Source organism: Thunnus maccoyii, unplaced genomic scaffold (genome assembly GCF_910596095.1).
Source record: "Thunnus maccoyii unplaced genomic scaffold, fThuMac1.1, whole genome shotgun sequence".
Taxonomy (NCBI): Eukaryota; Metazoa; Chordata; class Actinopteri; order Scombriformes; family Scombridae; genus Thunnus; species Thunnus maccoyii.
This window is the reverse complement of record NW_024757900.1, coordinates 2,116,358-2,137,338: the sequence shown is the minus strand read 5'-3', so window position 1 is coordinate 2,137,338 and position 20,981 is coordinate 2,116,358. Positions and strand designations below refer to the sequence as shown.

Genomic DNA, 20,981 nt, shown 5'->3' with positions numbered 1-20,981 from the left:
TGTGGTTTCGTTCTTCTCGCATCAACCAACTTGGGGAGGTTGCCTGAAAGGCTTCCTCAACAATCTACATGCCCGTGACAGAAGCCCTTCGACTGCACCACAGCCTGACGTGCGCAAAGGCACGAGGGCCCGTTCAATGCTGCTTGCAGCTTTAATTAATAAGTAATCAGTCTCAGTAAAAATGTTTTCCAAAGTCGTGTGCAGCTCTTAATCCTGATGCCTTTCTTCATCTTATTTCTACACCTCACAGGTGATGATCACTCCTGCTTTTGAGTCCAGTCTCTCCCATCATCCAGGTCTTACTGTGCAAGGTAAGATTTAAAATCCACAGACAAAGCCAAGTTATTCAGCTCTTGTGGTAGTTATGCTTGTTATACTATGTGCCTGTTTTTAGATATTTTACATTTATTTTAGCTTAAACACAAACAACTCAGCAGTCATCTCCTTAGATCTGTTCCCATGTACTAACTCACACAAACAATGTTGACTCTGTTGTGTAAGTTTCTTAGTTCTCACAGAGAAAACAGTACTTTGCAGTGATAGAGTTGTTGTCAGTTCAGTGTTTGATTATTACTCATCAGGAGAACCTGAACCTGAGATCCTGCGTACGATCAAATGGATGCTGCTGATGGAGACTTGACTTCACCACCACCTTGGCTGTCCTCTTCACATCTTGCTATATGGTCAGTTCTATCTGGAGTCTGTTCAAAAGGTATTGCTCATCAACATTTTTAAATCACATCCTATTTCCTTTAGATTCTTTTCACTTGCATTTTCCCTGTGATTAACATTGCTATTAAGATGTATTTAAAAGTTTGTTGCCATAGGTAATTAAAATCTTGTTAGGTGTAACCTACTCTACAAAAGCTTAGTTTTGTGTTTGACAGCCTTAAAATCATGGGTTTTGATCATAGCCTGGCTATTACACATACTGTAATGGTAAAACATTTGTATTTTTCTGTCATCTGCAGATAGCTGTCATTCAATTTGCTAAAGAACATGAAGCAGCAGCTCCTGACCTGCAAGGATCCAAAGTCTTTTGGCCCAACAGACTTGTGATGCAAAGTGGACACATTCACAAACACAATTTTAAATACTCTATGGACACCTGAGTACTTGCTGACTTTACATCTCCCACAGTACTCAAGAGTGTATTCTTTCAAGGAAATAACAGTGTCTAGTAGGGATGTGCAGAGAGCCCAGTATTTGTATTTGTATCTGTATTTGTTGAGGCAGCAAAATTATTTGTATTTGTATGTGTATTCAAATAAAAGTGGAAAGAGGCTTAAAAATCCTGTTTTTGTGTTTATTGCACTTTTTATTTTAGAAAATTTAAGTGTTACAATAAGTGTTCATGAATAAACTACCTGATAAAGGAGTTCCCCAAACCAGGTCATGAACTGGAGTCTCCCAGATCATAGACAACTGCGCTGACTACTGAGCTAAAACTTAACTCATCACCTCATTGCAAACAGACCTCTACCTATTTGTACACCCATAACACAGAGACAGCACACGGTGTAACATAGTGAAGAACTTCAAAGGTGATTCTTGCTTTGCACTTTTCATTTATTGCTTATTTATTACAACCTAACTTTGTGGAAAGGAGAAGGGGAACAACAGGTTACAGAGGGTCTCTTGAGAGCACTTTGCGGAACACCCCCAAGTCCAGGAGTGATGTCCAAATAAGACGATGTGCGTCATGTAGCGAGTGGATGTGACTCCTCTCATTGAGACCTGCTGATAGATGTAACAGTGGTGCAGAGGACAGAGACTGAGATAGCGATGTAACCAACCTGTGCACTGGTATTTGGCATGTTTTTTTTCTTCCTGAAAACAAATAATTTTTAAAATATTTGTATGAAACAAATATTCATAGAAAACCCAGTATTTGTGCTTTGCTGAATAACATATTTGTATTCGGGCACACCCCTAGTTTCCAGTGTCTCTCTCTCTCTCTCTCTCTCTCTCTCTCTCTCTCGCTCTCTCTCTCTCTCGCTCTCTCTCTCTCTCTATATATATATATATGATAGATCTCAAGTTCAGTGATTTGATATGTTTGTTTTTGGGTTTTTTTAAAAAACTTAAACTAGTGGGCTTAGGAAGTGACATCAATATTATTTTTTTCATGATAATTTGTTTAACTGTGGCCACAGATTTAAACAAGCTTTTTAAATATTGGATTTTTAACACTGTCTTTGTAATATTTACTATTGTTTGTAATATAAACATTTGAAAACTTCGTTACAGAGTGATATTTACAGGACAGAAAGTTGCACATGGTCCCTGATTCTTTCATGGCTAAAGGAGATGTGGTAGAATGTTTTCAGAAATTATAAGAACTGGAAACTGAAAAGAAAACATTCTTATTTACTGTGTTAAGTTAAGCTGTCTTAAGTAAGCCCATGCAGTATTTCAGCCCATGCAACATTTCCTGCTGTTGCTACTTCACATTAAAAGCTTCTCACTGGTGTACCGCTGTGTGGCTTTTATTATGAAGCATGTGCAGGAAATGCAAAACTTATTTTGTTCTGCTATCCTGTCTGAGGGAAAATCATTTGCACTGTGTATCACATATAATTGCAGCAGTTCACTATTCAGCATGGGTATTTCTGCCATATGGAAGAAGGCCATTAGATTTCTGTAAACATAAGTTTTAAGTAAAATGTAGTAAATGTAGTAGTTGCTGTTCAACAGTTAACAAATGATTGTCATTTAAAGAGTTGGTTTTGTACTCATTTATTCAAATTTAAAAGTATGGTTTGAAAGTTTCACAGCATTATATGAATAACAGTAATCTAATTTACTGCAAAATGTCTGTTTTGCAGCTACTGCAACAGTATATACAGTATCATATTACTGTTTCATTTTACATTTATGATTTCCTTACTGTGATTTTCAGTACAGTACCATTAAATTATTGTGTTCCATTTTACAGTGACATTGCTACTGTAAATAAAAGCACAGTAAACTTACTGTAAATTATTTTACAGTAACTTACAGTAATTCAGTTTACAGTAAGTTACTTGTCAATTGTGGCCAGTATATTACTGTTAAAATCACAAGTTTTTTACAGTGTACGGTTTCTATGTATGTGTGTATTTGTTAACCTACATTAACTGAAACCAACACCAAGCTCAGTGCATGGTTGGCAACAAGAAGAAATTAAATCCCTCACACCAAACAACAAATCATTTTACTAGTGTATGTGCCATGACAGAAAAAAATACTTTAAAATTGAAAACACAAGCTATATGTGAAATTCTAAATACTATGTAAAAAGATAGCCCAATTACCTCTTTGCCTCTTCACGAAACTAGACTACTTATATGTCAGAAAGTTCAGAAAAGCTTTAACAGACCAGTAAAAATTGACTATATAAAATCTTTTTTAAAATTATTTATTTATATTCAGTTAGTTAGTTTAGCTAGTTGCAGAGATTTTTTATTGTCACATTATCTGAACATAAATAACAAAATGAGTCAGCAAACAATAATCCAAGAAGAATACCCATTAACAAAAATAGAATGGTTAAAGAAAACAGAAAAATACATCTTTGTATGGTTGACTAATTATAGTACATAAAATTACATTAAAATTCCATTATCCCTCCTGGTTTGTAGTCCACTATGGCATAATGCCTTACATTTAAAAGTGTGTGCATTTGAAAATGTGATGGTGTTTGTCCCTAACTTTTTGAGATGGTCATGTTATTTAGTCTCTTTAAAACGTCATCTTAGCAAATGTCAAACCTTAATGTGACTCATTCAATTCCCTTGACTTTCAGCTCATCTTGAACTCGTTTGAGATAATCAGGATCTGGGTATCCATAGCTGCAAACACAATGACAGAAATTCAGTGACTTCAAACGGACACTTGCATAGCTATGATGAAAATCCATACAGTTATACTTGTAGTGTGCCTCCTGTGAAACTATATCTGAGTATGAGACTTCTGTATTTATGATTACATTTACGACACAGTATAAATTTCTCTTGTCATACATACATAGATGTAAAAAAAGGAATCATGTTATGATACCAAATAAAAGAGTTCTTACTGAGTTGGTCCTCCATGTGTCGAAGTTTTGTGGTGAATATCATTCCATGTGACAGCATTGTTCCTGCCACTGGTGGTGGAGCGACCAACAGTGAAGATGAGTCTCTGATCAAAGGCTTGCCTCAGTAGTTTTAGGATCCTCCTGCCCTCTGAGGAGTCTGGCAGGTAGGCTGTACGAGATGCACCTTCATATGGCTGACCAGGGTTAGGATGGTCCACCTGCAGACAGATAGTAGAGGTTCGCCTGCTTAATGATGTTCTGTCAAGCTGGAAATTAGCTCTTCTTTTGTTCTGTTTGTTTGTGTTATTCAATTTTGAATGAAGGCACATGCACACAGAAATAAGCAATCTCAAACTTAAGGAGGCAAGGATTATGCCTGAGAAATATTCTCCTCTCAGTGATTGACAGATTTAAAGAGGAACTTTCATTTACGTAGCAGCAGAACAGATTGACAAGGAATAGTTTTCTCTGGAATCCTGGATATAAATGTTGAAAGTGCCCTCCGTTAAAATACTGCCAAATTATGTAAATATAAGAACCATTTGTATCCAAAGAACAAACACTACAATCTGGTGATGATATGACCCTAAGTAAATGGAGTCTATGCGGAGAGAGATACACTGAATTTGAAGTGTATATATTGATGGTTGGGATTATGCGATGAAAGAGACATAGTTACTGATTTTAAATATCTTGGTATGACACTGGATCCAAATTTGAACTTTAAGAAACATGTTAAAAAAACAGTTCAAACCATAAAGTACAACTTAGCAAATTTTAGACATATTAGAAACTGTCTTTCTTTGGATGCAGCCAAGATATTTATGCATGCTATGATCCTCTTGAGTCCTTACACAAACAAACTCTAAAAACTCTGGACAAAAAGCCAATGCATTTCCATCAGTGTAGGGTACTGGAGAAAAACAATTTACTGAGCTTTGAAAATTTTAGATTATTCTCAAATTTGTGCCTAGGATATAAAATTTGAAATGGTTTGGCCCCTCCTCCACTATGTGACTTTGTGTACACTCGCTCAGTAAGTTCTATTAGATCCTCCAGAATATCCTCTATACAAGATTGTAATATACCATTTCATCACAGTGCATTTGGGCAGTCAGCTTTCTCTGTGAAAGCCACAACTCAGTGAAATGCCCTACTTGAACTGTAGTTCTATCAATACATTCAAGGCCAAACTAAGAAATGTACTAAAGACCAATCAGCTGTGTGACCACTAAGTTATTATTAGTTTTCTTATTAGTTTCTAATTGACATTGTGGGTGTATGTAATGTGCTGTTGTGTGTAGCTTTGTGTTTTGAATGGTGTGTTCTTTGTGTGTTTTTTTTTGTTAGTTTGTTTGTTTTCTTGGGATTTTTTTTTTTTTTTTTTTGCTTTGTACTGTTTGTTGTTGTGCTGTATGTTTTGATTGTGGGGGACTTCGGATGCAAATTAGCTTCGAGCTAACTCCGGCACAGTGCATCTTTAATGTTTAAAACTGCACAGTGTCCCAATCAATAGATCAAATCAAATATATTCTTTCAAGTGATTTGCCGGTGAAGACCTGAGTTAGAAGACTGAATATTTAGGCAACAGTAGCTGAAAACAGATGAGATCATTTTAAAGTGAATAACTTAAAGGGACAGTTCACCCCAATACATGATGACCTGTGGTTTAAAGTAAACTACAGAAAAATCGACCCATGAGAATCTTCCATTTGCACTGGTTCACATTGCCATGCTGAGTGTGTTGATCCTGATGTGGATGTGTTATGAATATTCTACCTGCACTGTTCAGATTTGACAAAGGACCTGGCAACTCACGGACAAATCTTCCCCATGTTATCTTTGAAGCCACTGGACAGGACACACAAACTGCATTCCATAGCCTCCTGAGACCCAGGAAAAAAAATGTTTTTTTAATTTTTTTTACATAAATTAAGTGTTTGGGTGGTAAAAAACACCTTGCAAAGAAAAAAATGTTAAAACTTAATTTTTTTTCAAATTTTGTTTCATTGTTCTCAAACATGAAACATTTAAAGGTCCAGTGTGTAATATGTGTGTATTTAGCGGCCTCTAACGGTGAGGTTCTAGATTGAAGCACTCTGCCGCTCACCCCTCCCCTCCCTAAGACTTTGGAGAGATTCCAGAAGCTACGGTGGCCTTCAAGGACAAGAGGCTATTTGCTGAAGATGTCATCCACGACAACTTTGAGCATTTCTAACAAATCAAGCGATGAGATGAAGATGTATTTAATTATTTAGTCTATAATACTATAGGTTATAGCTCACAAGTGACAACACGTACACTGTAAACAAAACTTACATTATTTTATTCTAATGTTAGGCATTATTGATAGTGAGATAGCGTTGGCAGGATAAAGTTACATATTTTATTATCTGTTTGCAGAGTCAAGTTCTGGAGGTTACAGGAGGAGGAAGAGAGCGAGAAAGAGGGCGAGTTAGCGGTTCTGCTGGGCCAGGCAAGGGAGGAGAGCGAACACCGACACCGTGGAAGCAGGGGAAGAGGCTGGAAACCGTCTGAAAGGACTGAAGCGGCTGAGGTTTGTGACGTTATTTATACAATTATTTTATCATATTCCTACCCGTTCTGCATGATATTAAAAATGCCAACACAAAGTGGTATTTACATAGCAGCTCTGTGCTTTACATTACTGCAGTCTGTATAGTTTGATGTGTTATCAGTGTAATGTGAGTCAGTAGCCCCTTTTACACAGCCCGTTCAAGGCGGGAATACTGCGCCTGTAATCCGCCTCGCTGTTCTGTTTAGCCCGCATTCAGACCAAATCAGGTGGCATAGCGCACAGCTGCAGGGTTGAAGAGGTGTGAGGGTGTGTTTGTGCTTTAGAAGCTAACCACTGTGAAACAATCAGAAAATAATGTTTATCGATCTGATTCACCGGCTTCCTCACTAACGTAACTAACATTACTCCCTCTCTTCATTCACCCTCTAGCTCACTCGACCACAGCTGCTCTCTCTCTCTTTCTCTCGTCTTTTTAAAATGAGTCAGGAAGCCGACAGAAAAGTCTAACTTTACTTTTAACTTTATCAAACGAAGAGAAATGTCCTCCCCTTGGATACCCTTTTACGGCTATAATGCGGGTTCTCTGTATAAAAGAGGCTACTGAAAACATCAGCAACACTACTGAATGATTATATAAATACTATATAGGAACAGTATCGAGCAGCAGTATTTTGACTTTTTAAAAAAAATCATGTTATTGTTGTAGACATGTTTGGGAACACTGGACAGCCTACAATCCATATTCTGCACTACCATTACCATATTTCCAACATATCATGAAACTTCTTGAAGTGATGACCTTGGAGGAGCACAGGCAGCTCACCAGTAAACTGCTTCAGAGGCAGCCAGGGTTCATTTTTGATGCCTTGATGATGCATCAGTGCATGCATGGCGTCCCACTGTTTGCTGGAGTGCCAGGGGTACCATGGTGTACTTGTAGTAACCATACAGACATGCCTACGGAACAGGAGAGGAAATGCTGTGGCCAGTACCCTGCAGATTGTGTAATAATAATACCGCACTTCTCCCAGTACTGTCTTGAAAATGCTTTTTATGCATTCACTGGTGGTACTGGGAGGACATTATGGTATTTGGCCAAACCAGGAAGCCTGAGGATGACAACCAGGAGTACCGTTATGCTGCCTATAGACATTTCATCTATTGACAACATGGCTCTTTAGGCCAGGGAAACCAACTTGTCATCCCCAGTTGCTGTGTTTGAAGGATCAGGGACAAGTTCCCTGGTCCTCCAAAGACATCACATTGGTTTCACACCTGGCCTCTGAGTTTCCCTCCAGGTCCTCTGGAACGTCCACACAGTATCTCAGGTACTCACACACCTGCCTGTTCATCATCAAGGCATCAAATCATCTCATATTTATTTGTTACATTTCTGATATTTTATTTGTTTTATACTTGTTCTATACATTTTCTATATTTATATATTTTCTGGATAATTATTAAACTTTTTGTTTATATATTCACATTTGTTCAACTTAAATGTGCAAGTGTACCAAATAAGATATTCAACAGATGTGCTGTGATAATTGCAATGATAAACATATTAATATATACTTATACAATGACAGTACTTCCCTGCAGTCAGTATATTGTCATTACCACTTCCATCATTAATTTATATTGTCATTATTTATATTTATAAAGCAACATAAAACAGTAGTGAAGTTGGAATACCACTGATCCTCAGAACAGGGCACTGTAGTACATGTTATGGATTAATTTTCATTGCCACTTCAGGTTATGTTAACTGTAATTCACTAGTTTGAACCACAAAATAAAAATATAAAAAACAACACTAAAAATAATGACATTTGTAATAAAAATATATTTTATTTAACAGAAACATTTTTGGACATCCTTTTCAATCTGGACAATATAAAGATAACATAAACATGCAGCTTTTACTGTTCAAACAAACATTTTGACAGCTTATTCTGTGTTCCTCAGAGTTGATTCTGATAAAGACAGAATAGCAGTGTGATTAAACTTATCTGATCACCTTCCAGCAGTCAAATTGCTGCACATATAATAGCTGACAAGGGTCAGACCAATACCACACCAAAGGTATTGAATTTACTGCTCTGGATGAAAATGCTCTCATGGCAGGAACAACACCCATAATTCACTGGCATTGCTGTTCCTCGTCTGCTCAAGGAGCTGTGTGTATAGCAGCAGCTGCATGGAAAACTGCTTCTGTGGAAGACAGTACCATTACACATAGAGATAATTTACTATTTCATACATTTTATACAGTTGTACATGTGAAAATAGTGCTATTTAACCGAGAGTAGGACTTACAGGGTAAGTTAATATGCTACATGGACAAACAAATGTGTATCACTTACCTGAACCTCTCCTGACTTGTGTCTGCAATACTTCTGATATGGCGGGTGTGAATGTCACAGACATGGTGAATAATCTATCTATCTATCTATCTATCTATCTATCTATCTATCTATCTATCTATCTAATGTGCTCACCAGAAACTGTTCAACCTTATTCCATGCAGATTTTCATCCCAACAACAGACTAGATAAAATTATTTAATTGATTAACACACTTTCAGCCAGAGACAAGTAGCTATTCAGTGAAATCAACTTTTGTTGTCTTTGGTTGTAATGAAAACCAACGTACTCCCAGCCATCAATGGCACATGGTGAAATACCCCTGACCTATTACACAGTCACTTTAGGATCGAGATAAAGGCAATACCATGCATCAATGCCACAGGGCCTCTCTCATAGAGGGAGAAACAACAGCAACATCAAGAAAATAAGCGCTACATGACACAGTCACAAACCCTTGTAATACATTATGTTATGTCCTAAGATGCTGGGAGCCTTGGCTGGCCTGGATAAACAAACCAAAATAAATAACAGAAAAATTCCACTTCTGACTGATAAATGTAAAATTAAAACTCTGGTAGCAATTACATGTTTTTCAACATTGAAACGGGGAAATTACTTGTGTTGGACTATAAGCTAACTTTAACTAAGCTAACTATAAGCCCCCCAATGTGTACATGTGCTCCTAAATGACAAATTAGGAGCAAACAATGAAATCATGGAGCACTGTGAAAAATATAAATATAAATTCACAGGATGAATTAACTTGGTGATGAGCAGACTTCTCCTCCATTATTACATTATAACTCATTACTCTGACTTACTGTCTTTAGCACATCACCAGCGCTAAATATCTTAGTTATCAGTCAATGTGTTGTCTTACTGCCACAGAAAATGAATAAATCGTTGGGTTATTAGCACAACGTTGCCTCCCTGTCGTCTCTTATCAGACCACCAGCTCCGTGAGAGGCACAAACTGAGGCTAAAGTGTGCTAATATTTAATGTTACGTGGCAGCGTTTCTTTTCAGGGAAACTAATGTACTGCTAATAAACACTGTACATCATCTAGGTTTTGGACCATTACCAGCGGGGTAAAGTAAATATACATTACACTCTTACCTGTCCAGCAGTAAACAGGAAACTTCGGTGTTAGTCTGCAAACATTTCTCTCATCAGGAATTTCCATCTGGATTTATCCTTGTTTTATGCCTTTGCTTGTCCGAATTTCGTTTAGCTTCTTCGTGTTTTCGTTTCTTTGATGACGACAATTCACGCTCCTGTGATTTTCTAAATAAGTATGATCCTCCATTTATCAGATTTTGGTTTCAAAAACTTCTCACAATACAAAATGTTTGGTCCGTTCTTCCTCTTCGTTTTAAAACCGGTGCATTTCCGGTAGTCACCCACTGAATCTAAAACACGTAAAGCCCTCACTGGAGCCAGTGTTAGGTTTGTCCGTTCTGCGCTACTGTAGAAACATGGCGATGCAACATGGCGGCCACCGTGGAGGGGGACCCGCTCCCATGTAAATATAAAGGGCTTATTTCTAAGGTAACAAAAACACAATTTTTATTTTCAGCTGATTAGACACTAATTAAGATATACTTATAAATAATCTATTCAATTTTTACCAAGTCTGTTCTTTTAGATGTTACTAAATACTGCACACTGGACCTTTAAAGTAAAGTATTTACATGGAAAGATCCACTGGAATCCTAAAATACAACATCACATACAAAACAAATAGCAAATGTAGATTTTCCATTCTTTTGTATTAACTTCACCATTTCACCTGAACCACATCCAGATCATTAACCACTTTCAGCGTAGATCTGATCTTGTAAAAATGATCTTGTGTCATGGAATCAGTTATAATTAGGACTCTAGTTTTGGCAGCCCAATACACTTTAATTCTTGGGTATCCAAGGCATGCCATGTACACTGAGATTCTGAAAAGGGTCTTGATCTCTTCTGGTATTGTGTTCAAGCTGCAGCCTGAATCTTGTACCATGCGCTGGTTGGTGAAGACAGACAGATGCTGACTTAATTGTTCATCAATGTACTGCTGGAAGCACTGCAGTGGGCTCCAGTCTGTGCAGCTTAGGGCAGCATTATCTAGTGTAATTCTGCATTCTTATAACAGAGGCTTGAACCTTAGGAGAAAGACAAAGCACACACAATAATTTAACACAATTAACATGTTATCAAAATGTTAAAGGGTAAGTTCACTTGAGAACACTTTTGCACTTAGTTTCATATGTCCATCCTTCTAATGAATTTAACATTTTTTCCACATTAATTGTTCATTTAGGTTAAAAAAACAATTTGGATCTCTTTCCTGGAACACATCTCTGTAGGTTATCCCTCCATTTTTGCTCTGATTAAAAACCTCAGAGCCCCACGTGTTAGTTTTGGCCCACAGAGGACAATGGCACACATCATCTGTCTTTGTCCACCTCATCTGGGTCCTCCTCATCTTAGCTTTCAGCCTCACCTCTCTCACTGGACTCTCATCCTCTGATAGATCTATGTCTGAATCTCCCTCAATGATTCTCTTAAGAATCCTCTCTGTGTCTGTCATAGAGCTGTCCACTAAAAAAATGTGAAACAAACATAAGTACAAAGTCCTGATGTCCAGCACAGAGTACATTTATAAATTAGCTGTTTTACAAATGAAAATAAATAAGCTCTGCTCTGAAAAAATATTCCTGAGATGTTTATTTACTCAAAACAATCAAAATATAACATTAAAAAATGTGTAATTATGAATACCAGGCTTACCTTTCTTTTTTCCATAAAATGTGCTAGTTGTGATGACAGCCATTTTGGAAAGACAGGCACAGGCAAGTTGGCAAGGTCACACCCCCCCCACATGATATGTCACTTTAAAGCCTCAGTTGTCCTCTTTAAGGAACAACAGGACTTAATAGAGTGACATGTATAGTATGAGAGATATGAGCAAAAAGTTAATGTCCACTAGAATGGACATAAATGAATTGCTCGGTCTCAGGAGGATAGAATATTATGTAGATGTTATAAGAGAGAAAATAAAGCTACAAGCTACAACAGAGCAGATGGGAAAGAAGACATCCATGCCCTGCTGTGTTCCTTCTATCTTGTGCACATACAGAGGGAGTAGGGTTTATGCTATCCAAGAAGACCCATCAAATCAAGGATCATTACAGCAAAATTTCATCTCAAAATGAGATCAGCCACATTTGCATCAACCTGAAATTTAGGCACACACTGCTGGATGTCAGAGTAAAAAGGTGAGCTGTCACTGGGTCTGAACATCACCTACTCATATTGAGGACACAGCTGAAACTGAAATGCATGAACCCCAGGGAAGGAAGAGTCAAATTCAGTGTACAGTAATTTCGAGATATAGGCACTTCAGAACAATACCAAGTTACATTACACAACTGGTTTCAAGCACTACAAGAACGAGGAGAAGACGTGAAGAAATAGTAGGGAGAGAAAAGACAACCAAACCCTGGCTATCCACAGAAACATACAAAAAAGTGAGTGAGAGAAGGTAAAAAGAAGGTACTAAATAGAAGTAAAGCTAGAACAAAAAAGGCATCAGCACAGAATGAATATGAGGCAGCAAACAAAGCTGTGAAGAAAAGTGTCAGAAGGGACAAAAAGTAGTACAACAAGGATTTGGCACAGCAGGCAAAAGATGCAGCAGGAAAAAACAATCTGAAGGAACTATATATAACCACAAACAAGCACAAGTACACATTAAGGACAAAAAAGGCACACTCCTCACAATCAGGAAAGATCAACTTCAGAGATGGACTGAACACTTAAGAATAGCAGCTCAACAGACAGCCCCTTCGAATAACAGCAGAGATTCCACCAGCCCCAAACCTGCTGGAGATAAACTGCAACCCCCACCCCTGCCCCAAGATGGAACTTAGGAAGGCTATTATGGCCTTGAGAGGAGGTAAGGCAGAAGGGCCGGATGAGATACCAGCAGAAGCCCTCAAGGCAGAATTGTCATAGTGCTTACTGTTGCCATGACTGTTGCCATGAGGACGAAGGTTGCATAACTTTAAGGAATACCCTGTTTCAAGTGATCATTTTAACCAAAAGCATGATCTTTCCCTAACCCTAACTAAGTGGTTTAAACAATTATTTTTTATGCTTACTACCTATAGAGGTGTCATATTAGAAAATGCTCCTATGGGTCGCTCTGGAGTGCAGCTACAATCAACCTATTTATCTAGGCATTTAAAGGGGCAATTCCTTTTCCCATTTGCATTTTCATTTCCTTGCTGCTTTTCCTTTTCCTATTCCTTTTAGCCTCTCCATTCAGCCTTTCCGTGACACTTTGGTCCCTGCGCTGCTAAAACAAAGCATATTAGTCACCCCTGGAGGCCCCCCCTACCGTGAGCAGCTCCTGGTCTTCATAATAAAAGCTTTGTTGAGACTCGTCAGTACAGGTTGTCATTTTATGCCATGGTTTGATTGTTTGTAGTGATACTCAGGTTTTATTCTAACAAATGTGAGCTAGCTATGTTGTATGTATGTAAATAAAATATATCTAATTGAAGATTAAATAATTTTAAATCAAGATACACTTAATTTTTCTGGTATCAACTGCATCTCACAGTCTTCATCAGTGGGTGGAGTTGACTCAGTTGTTATCACATGGCCTAAGTGTTCTTCACACTTCCTCTTTAAAGTGATAATAGGTGCTTGTATATGGGGGGAGATGGTAACCCCAGTTTCTGTACAAAGATGCTCTGTGACGTTGGATGTGAATGTCCTCCTTGATCTACTCAGTGCAAAACATGCACCGTAGTGACCAAGTTACTGTATATCTGCAGGAGATCAATAACCAGACTTCTCCTTTACCTCCAACCTTATTTTGGACATATGATTTGCTTATTGTAACTGTACTGATAAGTCTATTTTTTTCAGGCAGGCAGACACACAGAGCAAAAATGTATGAACTGAACAAAAATAGTCAAATTTTTAATGGTGGTAACAAACTTTTTTAGGCCTATGGACGCTCCTTTGTGTTAATTTTAGTCAGACTTTGGACAGAATGATTTTAAATACAAGGATGCATAGCTCCGTGTTGCAATCTCTCTTTTCCTCCCACACTCTGCTGTTACTTTTCCTTTCTGCAGTCTTTTGTTATGCACAAACATACATGTAAAAAATCTGTCTTTAAGGTTAACAAGAAGAGATCTAAAGATGTTGAATGGTTTGTGGTAAGTTCGGACTCCTTGTCACTTGAAGGCTCTGACAGTCCAGGCATGTAAGAGCATCCCACAGTGATGCTTCTGGTGCTCTCTGTTGATCCCTCTGTCATCATATGACCAGAGTTCAATTCTCTGGTCAAGACAACTGAGACAACTTCATTCACTGATGAAGACTGTGAGATGCAGTTGAAAGCCTGGAAGAGCTAGTTAGTGGACCTTTAGTTATTTTGTCAAACTGCTGTTTCTAAGGTCAAGGATGACATTTGGTGCTCAAAGTGTTCAGTGTTGTATCTGTAGTCTTACCTTTTGGATGCCACTTGGAATAGTATAATGGATGATTATTGTTCCATATCTCTCATATCCAGGCAAAGATGAAGAGTTTTGGGTGACATCCATTCTGCCCCCATCTGGTTGTGTCCCTGTCAAAAGGCCGTATAACTCTCCACATGTAGGGCAGACCGGCTTGTAGTCAAAAGCTGTTTTCAGACAGTGTCTGCAGAATGAGTGTTTGCATCGCAGAGTCTCCTTGTCTGTTGTTACTATTGGTTCCATACAGATTGGACATGATTCATCTTCAGAATCTTTGCTGTGTGTGGGTGAAGGACCTGAGTTACTTCTCTTTGGAGAGACAGCTGGACCTCTGTGCACTTGACTCTTGCTTGAGCTCGGTGTATTTTGTAAAAGAAACTCTTTTAATCTGGCAGTGTGCACAAAAGGCCCGGTCACTGTTACTTCATATTTCTTGTGGCTGGGTTTAAAAAGGAGGTGTGGAAATCTCCTCTGCAGCTCTTTGTGGTCATGTGAACCCACAGGGACAGATGTGACCTGCAGGTCGGAGGCAGTTCTCTGGTAGAATGTGATGAATCGTTGTCTGACACAGTCAGCAGGAACATGGTATGTGGAGACATGGTGTTGTCTGACAGTTACTTGTACTGTGCTGGTAGGGTTATTGTGCACTGTTCTGATAAGGCTGCTCTGATGAGGCTGTGTTTCAATGACAAAATTGTTCCCCAGAATTTTGCCAAGTGCTTTTGCACATTTTTGCTTAATGTAGGCCATAACAACCCCAGATACATCCACTGATTTGACATGAGTTGAAGCCTGTTCACCCTGCTGACAGGTGAGTCCATGTGTGGCAGGAATGGAACAATGCCTCACCGCTGACAGTGTGATTGAAAGGTTTTCTAGTTCCTCATATGTTCCCCTCACTTTGTAGCAGGAACCGTTTTTCTCAGGACTGTAAGCTTGAAGAATCTTTCTTAATTTTCCATGGTCTTTGTAATCAGCTTCATCAATGATGATAATGATGTCTTTGATAAACTGTAACAGGAAATGAAAACTGTTAGCTCTTAGCTACACACATACAGTACCTCTATCTAAATGTTGCATAGCTCTTACTTGCATTTACAAATTTCCATTAAAATGTTTCACCACATCGTCCCATCAGGGCCCCAAACCCAGGTAACTGTCATAAAAGTAGCTTAGTACTTCTAGGGAAGAGTTTTTTGTCCATCTGATAATGTATGCATTGGTCGAATAAGGCGAAAAGTTCTACATCAACAGCCTTCCAGGATTAATACATTATTTCCTGTGGCGGGAGGGACAGACTAACAAATTACCTGTGAAAATGTGTATTCAAAACACCCCCGTTGTTTACAGAAATTTGAACTCACCCAACCTAATGGAGACTGCTAGGTCCAACTATATTCAATGTTTACTGAGTTTTTACTGAACGTACTGAACGCTTACTGAATCAGTGTTTCTCCTATAATTATAACAACAAGAACTCCCGCCAGGCCAAAACAATATTTTTAAGGTCAAAAATAACGCCAAATATCCATTCATTCAGAAATCAATACCATTTGGGTGTCTCTGTGCAGTGCTGTTCCGGTACGTGAGTCTACCTCTGTGTTGTTGCCTGGGAAACTATTGGTAGCGTAACCTCGTTAAGGAACACAGCGTTGCGCTGTGTTCCTGAACGAGGTTATGCGTTTGTGTAGTGAGTGGGAAAGAGCAAGCAGTAGGGAAGACAATGGATGCCAGCGGAGCGGAGGAAAAGGTTAGCAGTAAGTTGTCAGTCTGGCAGTAAATGTACAGAACAGACTCCAGTGTAACAGTTCATAAATGCTAAAAAAGTCAAGTCTGTTCTCTCCCCAAGTGCTGGAAAAGTGAAGGGGGTTAGTTCCAAAGTTAGCAACAATGGAATAGCCTAACTTGAAGGTCATCTAAATATGGTATGTACCAAGTTTGGTTAAGATTGGATTGTGCCAACAGAAGCAAAATATGTGTTCACCAAAAAATACAAAATGGCCTAAAACTTTTTAAGGTGCAAATGGGTGTACCCTATATCAGTCTATTTGGCATAATCCAAGGAAGGCACTGTTCAAATATTTTTTTGATAGGCCTCATGGTTCATGAGTTATTAGCCAAAACGTAAAACACATAATAACTGACCACATGGTGGCACTGTTGATTCCATGTTTTAATATGTTGAGCACTTCCTCATGAAATGAGGAAATGATTAAAAAAACAACCACATAAGTTTTGTGTGGGGTCATCCAAATATGTTATGTATGGTGAAGATTAGATGAAATATGTGCCAACAGAAGCAATAAATGTGTTTACAAAAAAATCCAAAGTGGCAGAATTTTTTTTTTTTTTTTTTTTTTTTTTTAGGTGTTTACGAAAAAAATCCAAAATGGCGGAAATTTTTTTTAGGTGGAAATGGGCATGGCCTCTATCAGTCTAATTGGCATCATCCAAGGAACACACTGTGCAAATATTGTAATATGCCAACAGAAGCAAAAAATGATGAAAATGTGCCAACAGAAGCAATACAAGTGTTTACGAGATAAACCAAAATGGCAGAAATTTTTTTTAGGTGTTTATGAAAAAATCCAAACTGGTGGAAATGGGCATGGCCTCTATCAGTCTAATCGGCATCATCCAAGGAACACACTGTGCAAATATTGTAAAGATTAAAGATGCTTTATTAACTCTTCAATACTGAATTGGATTACAACCAAATTTGGGAATGTTGTACATTGTATGTAATATTACACACTTGTACTACACTGCACAAGTGTGTAACATTTGATACAATTCTGCCCACAAGGGGCGCTACTGTAATATTATAACATGATATTTCACAGTTCTGTTGTCTTTAATAAAAAGAAACTTGGTATGCAAGATCTGGTATCAGAATGTGCACTGCATGTTGAAGCATGGCACCAACAGAACCACCCTGTGGCCATTAGTTAAAAACCACCATACTACTTATCAACTGCCACATCTCTTAAATGTAGTTTTCCAGGATAACCAAGTTCAGCAGATTTGTACAGATGGGGATGCTGAACAAGTCTGCAACATTTGATACAATTTCACCTGTAGGTGGAGCTACAAGATTTTAAAAAATTCCTGCAGATTTCTGTATTTCCAGCATTGCTTTTCACTTTATTTCAGCTGTCAGCATTTACACACATTTTCTTTCACAGGAAGTGCATTCTCTATTGTCAGGTATGTCATGAAATGACCAACTAATTTGGGCAATCTTACCGTGATTCTTCAAGATGCATTATGGTAAGATGTTCTGGTAGAGGGCTGAAGCTTGCAATATTTAATTTACTGGAAGTGAAATGTGGCAAAAGACTCCAAATTCACCCTTAACCCTAACTTAACCCTAACCAGGCTTTTTTTTTTTTTTTTTTTTTTTTTTTTTTTTTTTTACAAACCCTGTTGTGTGATCAAACATTGTTTAAACTCACAATAGTGGAAGATCACAAATTTTCTAATGATATATACTACTATATAGCATGTTGGATTTTTGTCTCATTTAAGTCTCAGTGAAGTGTTGAAACAATTCAGTTTATATGTATATATCATACATATAGTGAGTGATACCATCATATAGGGCTGGATGACATGGCAAAAATGTTTTGCTTATCTTTTTCCATATCAGCTGATATTGATATATAACACAATATGAATCAAGTTAATATATTTGAATTTCAAAGTTATCTTAAACTTAAATTTCTGATAGGATTTCACCTAAGTGGATTCAGAATGTGAAAAATGACCAAGAAGTGTATGGGATGCAAACAGAAAACTCATTCTAATAAAGAAATTATACAAAAATCAAGTTAAATCCTCTAAATGTAAACTCTTTGTTGTGCAACAGCCTTCAAGTATTACATGACACTAAGGGCCCTATCTTCTGCCTGGCGCAAAGCGGCTCCAAATACAGCGCAAATGTCTTTGTTATTTTAAGACCGACGCAGTTGTCATTTTCCCGTCCAGCGCCCACGTTGTTAAAATAGCAATGGCCTGTGTGTTAGTCTAAAAGTAAGGTGCGGTCAGGCACGTTGACGGCGCATTGCTATCTTGAGGCAGCAGAGACCGATTGCGCTATTGACCAACAAAAACCTGGTCTAAAGTCAATGGCGCAATGTTTCACTGTTATTTTAAGGGCACATTATCAGAACAGTAATATGCACCTACACAGGCGGGTGCAAAACATACACTCTGCTTGTTACACACACAGGACGCGCAGCAGCGCACAAACATGCAAAAGGTAACAATGAAATATTATTATTGTGTATATTAACATATTTAAAAGAAAATACATGTCATAATGCTTAGTCATAATATTTATCAGAACTGACTAATCGCAGTAATGACGGATTAAATTGTTTAATTATTTGACCAAATTGTGGGAATAGTTGTAGGTATTTAAACAACATATCAGACACAGATTGACTTTCCTGCTGCATCAATACATGATGACATGAGGAACACATGAGGTGGAAACAATGATTAAACTAAAGAAGGAAATAAATCTTGGAGAGTTGATCAAGACCTGATAACTGTGTTGATGAGTCTTTACATGATTAAAATTAAATTTAATTTTTGAACAATATTTATCAAATATTCTTTAACATTTTTGAGAGTATACATCTATCAGGTTTCCATACTTTCAGCCATTAAAACCCTGCTGATTTGACCTGTTACTCCATGACTGAACAAAACGATTTTAAAGAAACCAAAGCTGAAGTTAAAAAAAAAAACCTTTTCAAAAACCAAACGAAGATAAATTTGCACACGAGCACATCCGTTACCTCTGCAGAGAAGCGCTCCTTCTTACTACTTGGCAAATGCGCCGTCATAATAGCAATCTGCCAAGGTACAAGCGCACCTGGCTCTTAAAGGGAATGGGAGATGACACTGTGATTGGTTTATTACATGTTACGCCGAAAACACCCATGATTAATTAGGAGACTATGGACAACCCCTTTGAACCATGCGCCTGGCGCAGCGACCATTTTTCCGCCGTTAAAACAGCAAAAGTGGATTTATACACACCCTAAATGCAATTGCGCCATGCGCTTCAAACCATGCGCTTTAGATCGTTAAAATAGGGCCCTAAAAAGTACTCTTACACAAACTTGGTTTCCAAAAGTGCTCAGTCAGAACACACTCTTTGCTTTTCTTTTAGCTTTCGGGTCCATTACTTTCTTTTTGCTTTGTCGTATAATGTAACACTGGAAAACACCAACAGGACAGTTTGTTGCTGGGGCTTTTCTCTGAGCAGCTCCTTACTCATTCTCGGGGACATGCTTGCTGGTGGTTGTGACTGTAACAGCGTGATACCCTCAGGATAATGATACCTTATGATGTCCCGTGTCATGTATTGGTTTCTTGCGACTTATTATTGTTATTGATACTGAGCAGGTAGGACCAGAGCAAATAGGCAGAAATAGCAACAAGACTGAAAATCAGTTTACCATGAATAAAGGCAATAAGAAGAAAATGCTACAGTTAAAATTATCAAAATTAGGATTATAAATCAGTTAAAGACCATTTCATTCTATGATTCATTCTCAATTCATCTTCCCCGTATTGGTTACATTTTTCAGTTCATGAAATAGTTTGAAAATGACTGAACAACGCCATCTAAAGGCGTTATACCACATTTATTGTGGACCGGAACATTCCAATAAGAGACTGTGATTAAGAAGCCAAGTTCAGCGTCGTGTATCAGTGTACCACGTAATGGAAAGCAATAATAGCCTAGGCAAAGCGCATTTGCGGTTTCTGCAACACCGACTACTGAGCTATGAACAAGCCAGCATCTCTATGCATTTACATTGTATGAATGTGAACGCGGTTGAAGGAAAAGCCAAAACCAAATAGCGCACTTCTTCAGTCGAAAATCAAACATGTCATAGGTAGTAGTTTGCTTTTGTGACTAAATCAGAGAGACACGAAATCGCAGCTGTTTGCTACGTTCTTTCAGAAAAACAACAACAAAGGAAATGACCTATCAGATGGGTAAAACATTTCCTACACCGACCATAAAATCCATTCCTGCTTCCATACCTCACCTTCTTTTAGCCTGGTAAAAACTGTTTTAAATATATAGCCTATGAAACCTACCTCCATGCTGCAGACGTCCGCTAAAACATCACAACTATTTCTCTGATCGCCGTGAAGACCTGTCTGCTTTTCAGTTTCACTTTCAACGATCACCACGTGTCTTTCAGCGAGCCCTTTCGGTAACCAAGGAAATAACAATCAACATAAAAACCACAAAAAAAGATATCAGTCGCAGGCCATCACAAAACCTGTGATATCTACATAGTGGCGAAAAGTAACTAAGTACATAAACTCATTTATTTGACAGTTGTGGTTACATTCATTTGGTTTTGAAAACACACATATGGGTCATAAATTAGGAGAAATCCCTTTCCTCTGTTAAATACTGTCCTGTCCTTATTCGGTAGTGGTGGAAAATAACTACATT

The 20,981-nt window shown here is 38.0% G+C and overlaps 2 protein-coding genes across 2 annotated transcripts in view; one reads left to right on the top strand and one right to left on the bottom strand.

The window, feature by feature from the left end:
• The window catches only part of LOC121893579, a 112,437-nt gene extending 111,206 nt beyond the window's left edge, over positions 1-1,231 (top strand). The window contains exons 3-5 of the mRNA XM_042405579.1: positions 251-311; positions 582-712; positions 972-1,231. The gene's annotated coding sequence lies outside the window, so the exon portion shown is untranslated. The remainder of the gene's footprint in view (positions 1-250; positions 312-581; positions 713-971) is intronic.
• Positions 1,232-3,416: 2,185 nt separating this feature from the next.
• Positions 3,417-20,715, bottom strand: LOC121893581 (E3 ubiquitin-protein ligase DTX3L-like). Its single transcript, XM_042405580.1, has 4 exons — positions 20,615-20,715; positions 14,486-15,502; positions 4,061-4,278; positions 3,417-3,833 (listed from the first exon to the last, which is right to left on the bottom strand). The coding sequence occupies exons 1-4, from the start codon at positions 20,618-20,620 to the stop codon at positions 3,764-3,766; spliced, it is 1,311 nt and encodes a 436-aa protein (XP_042261514.1). The 5' UTR covers positions 20,621-20,715; the 3' UTR covers positions 3,417-3,763.
• Between the last annotated feature and the right edge of the window lie 266 nt (positions 20,716-20,981).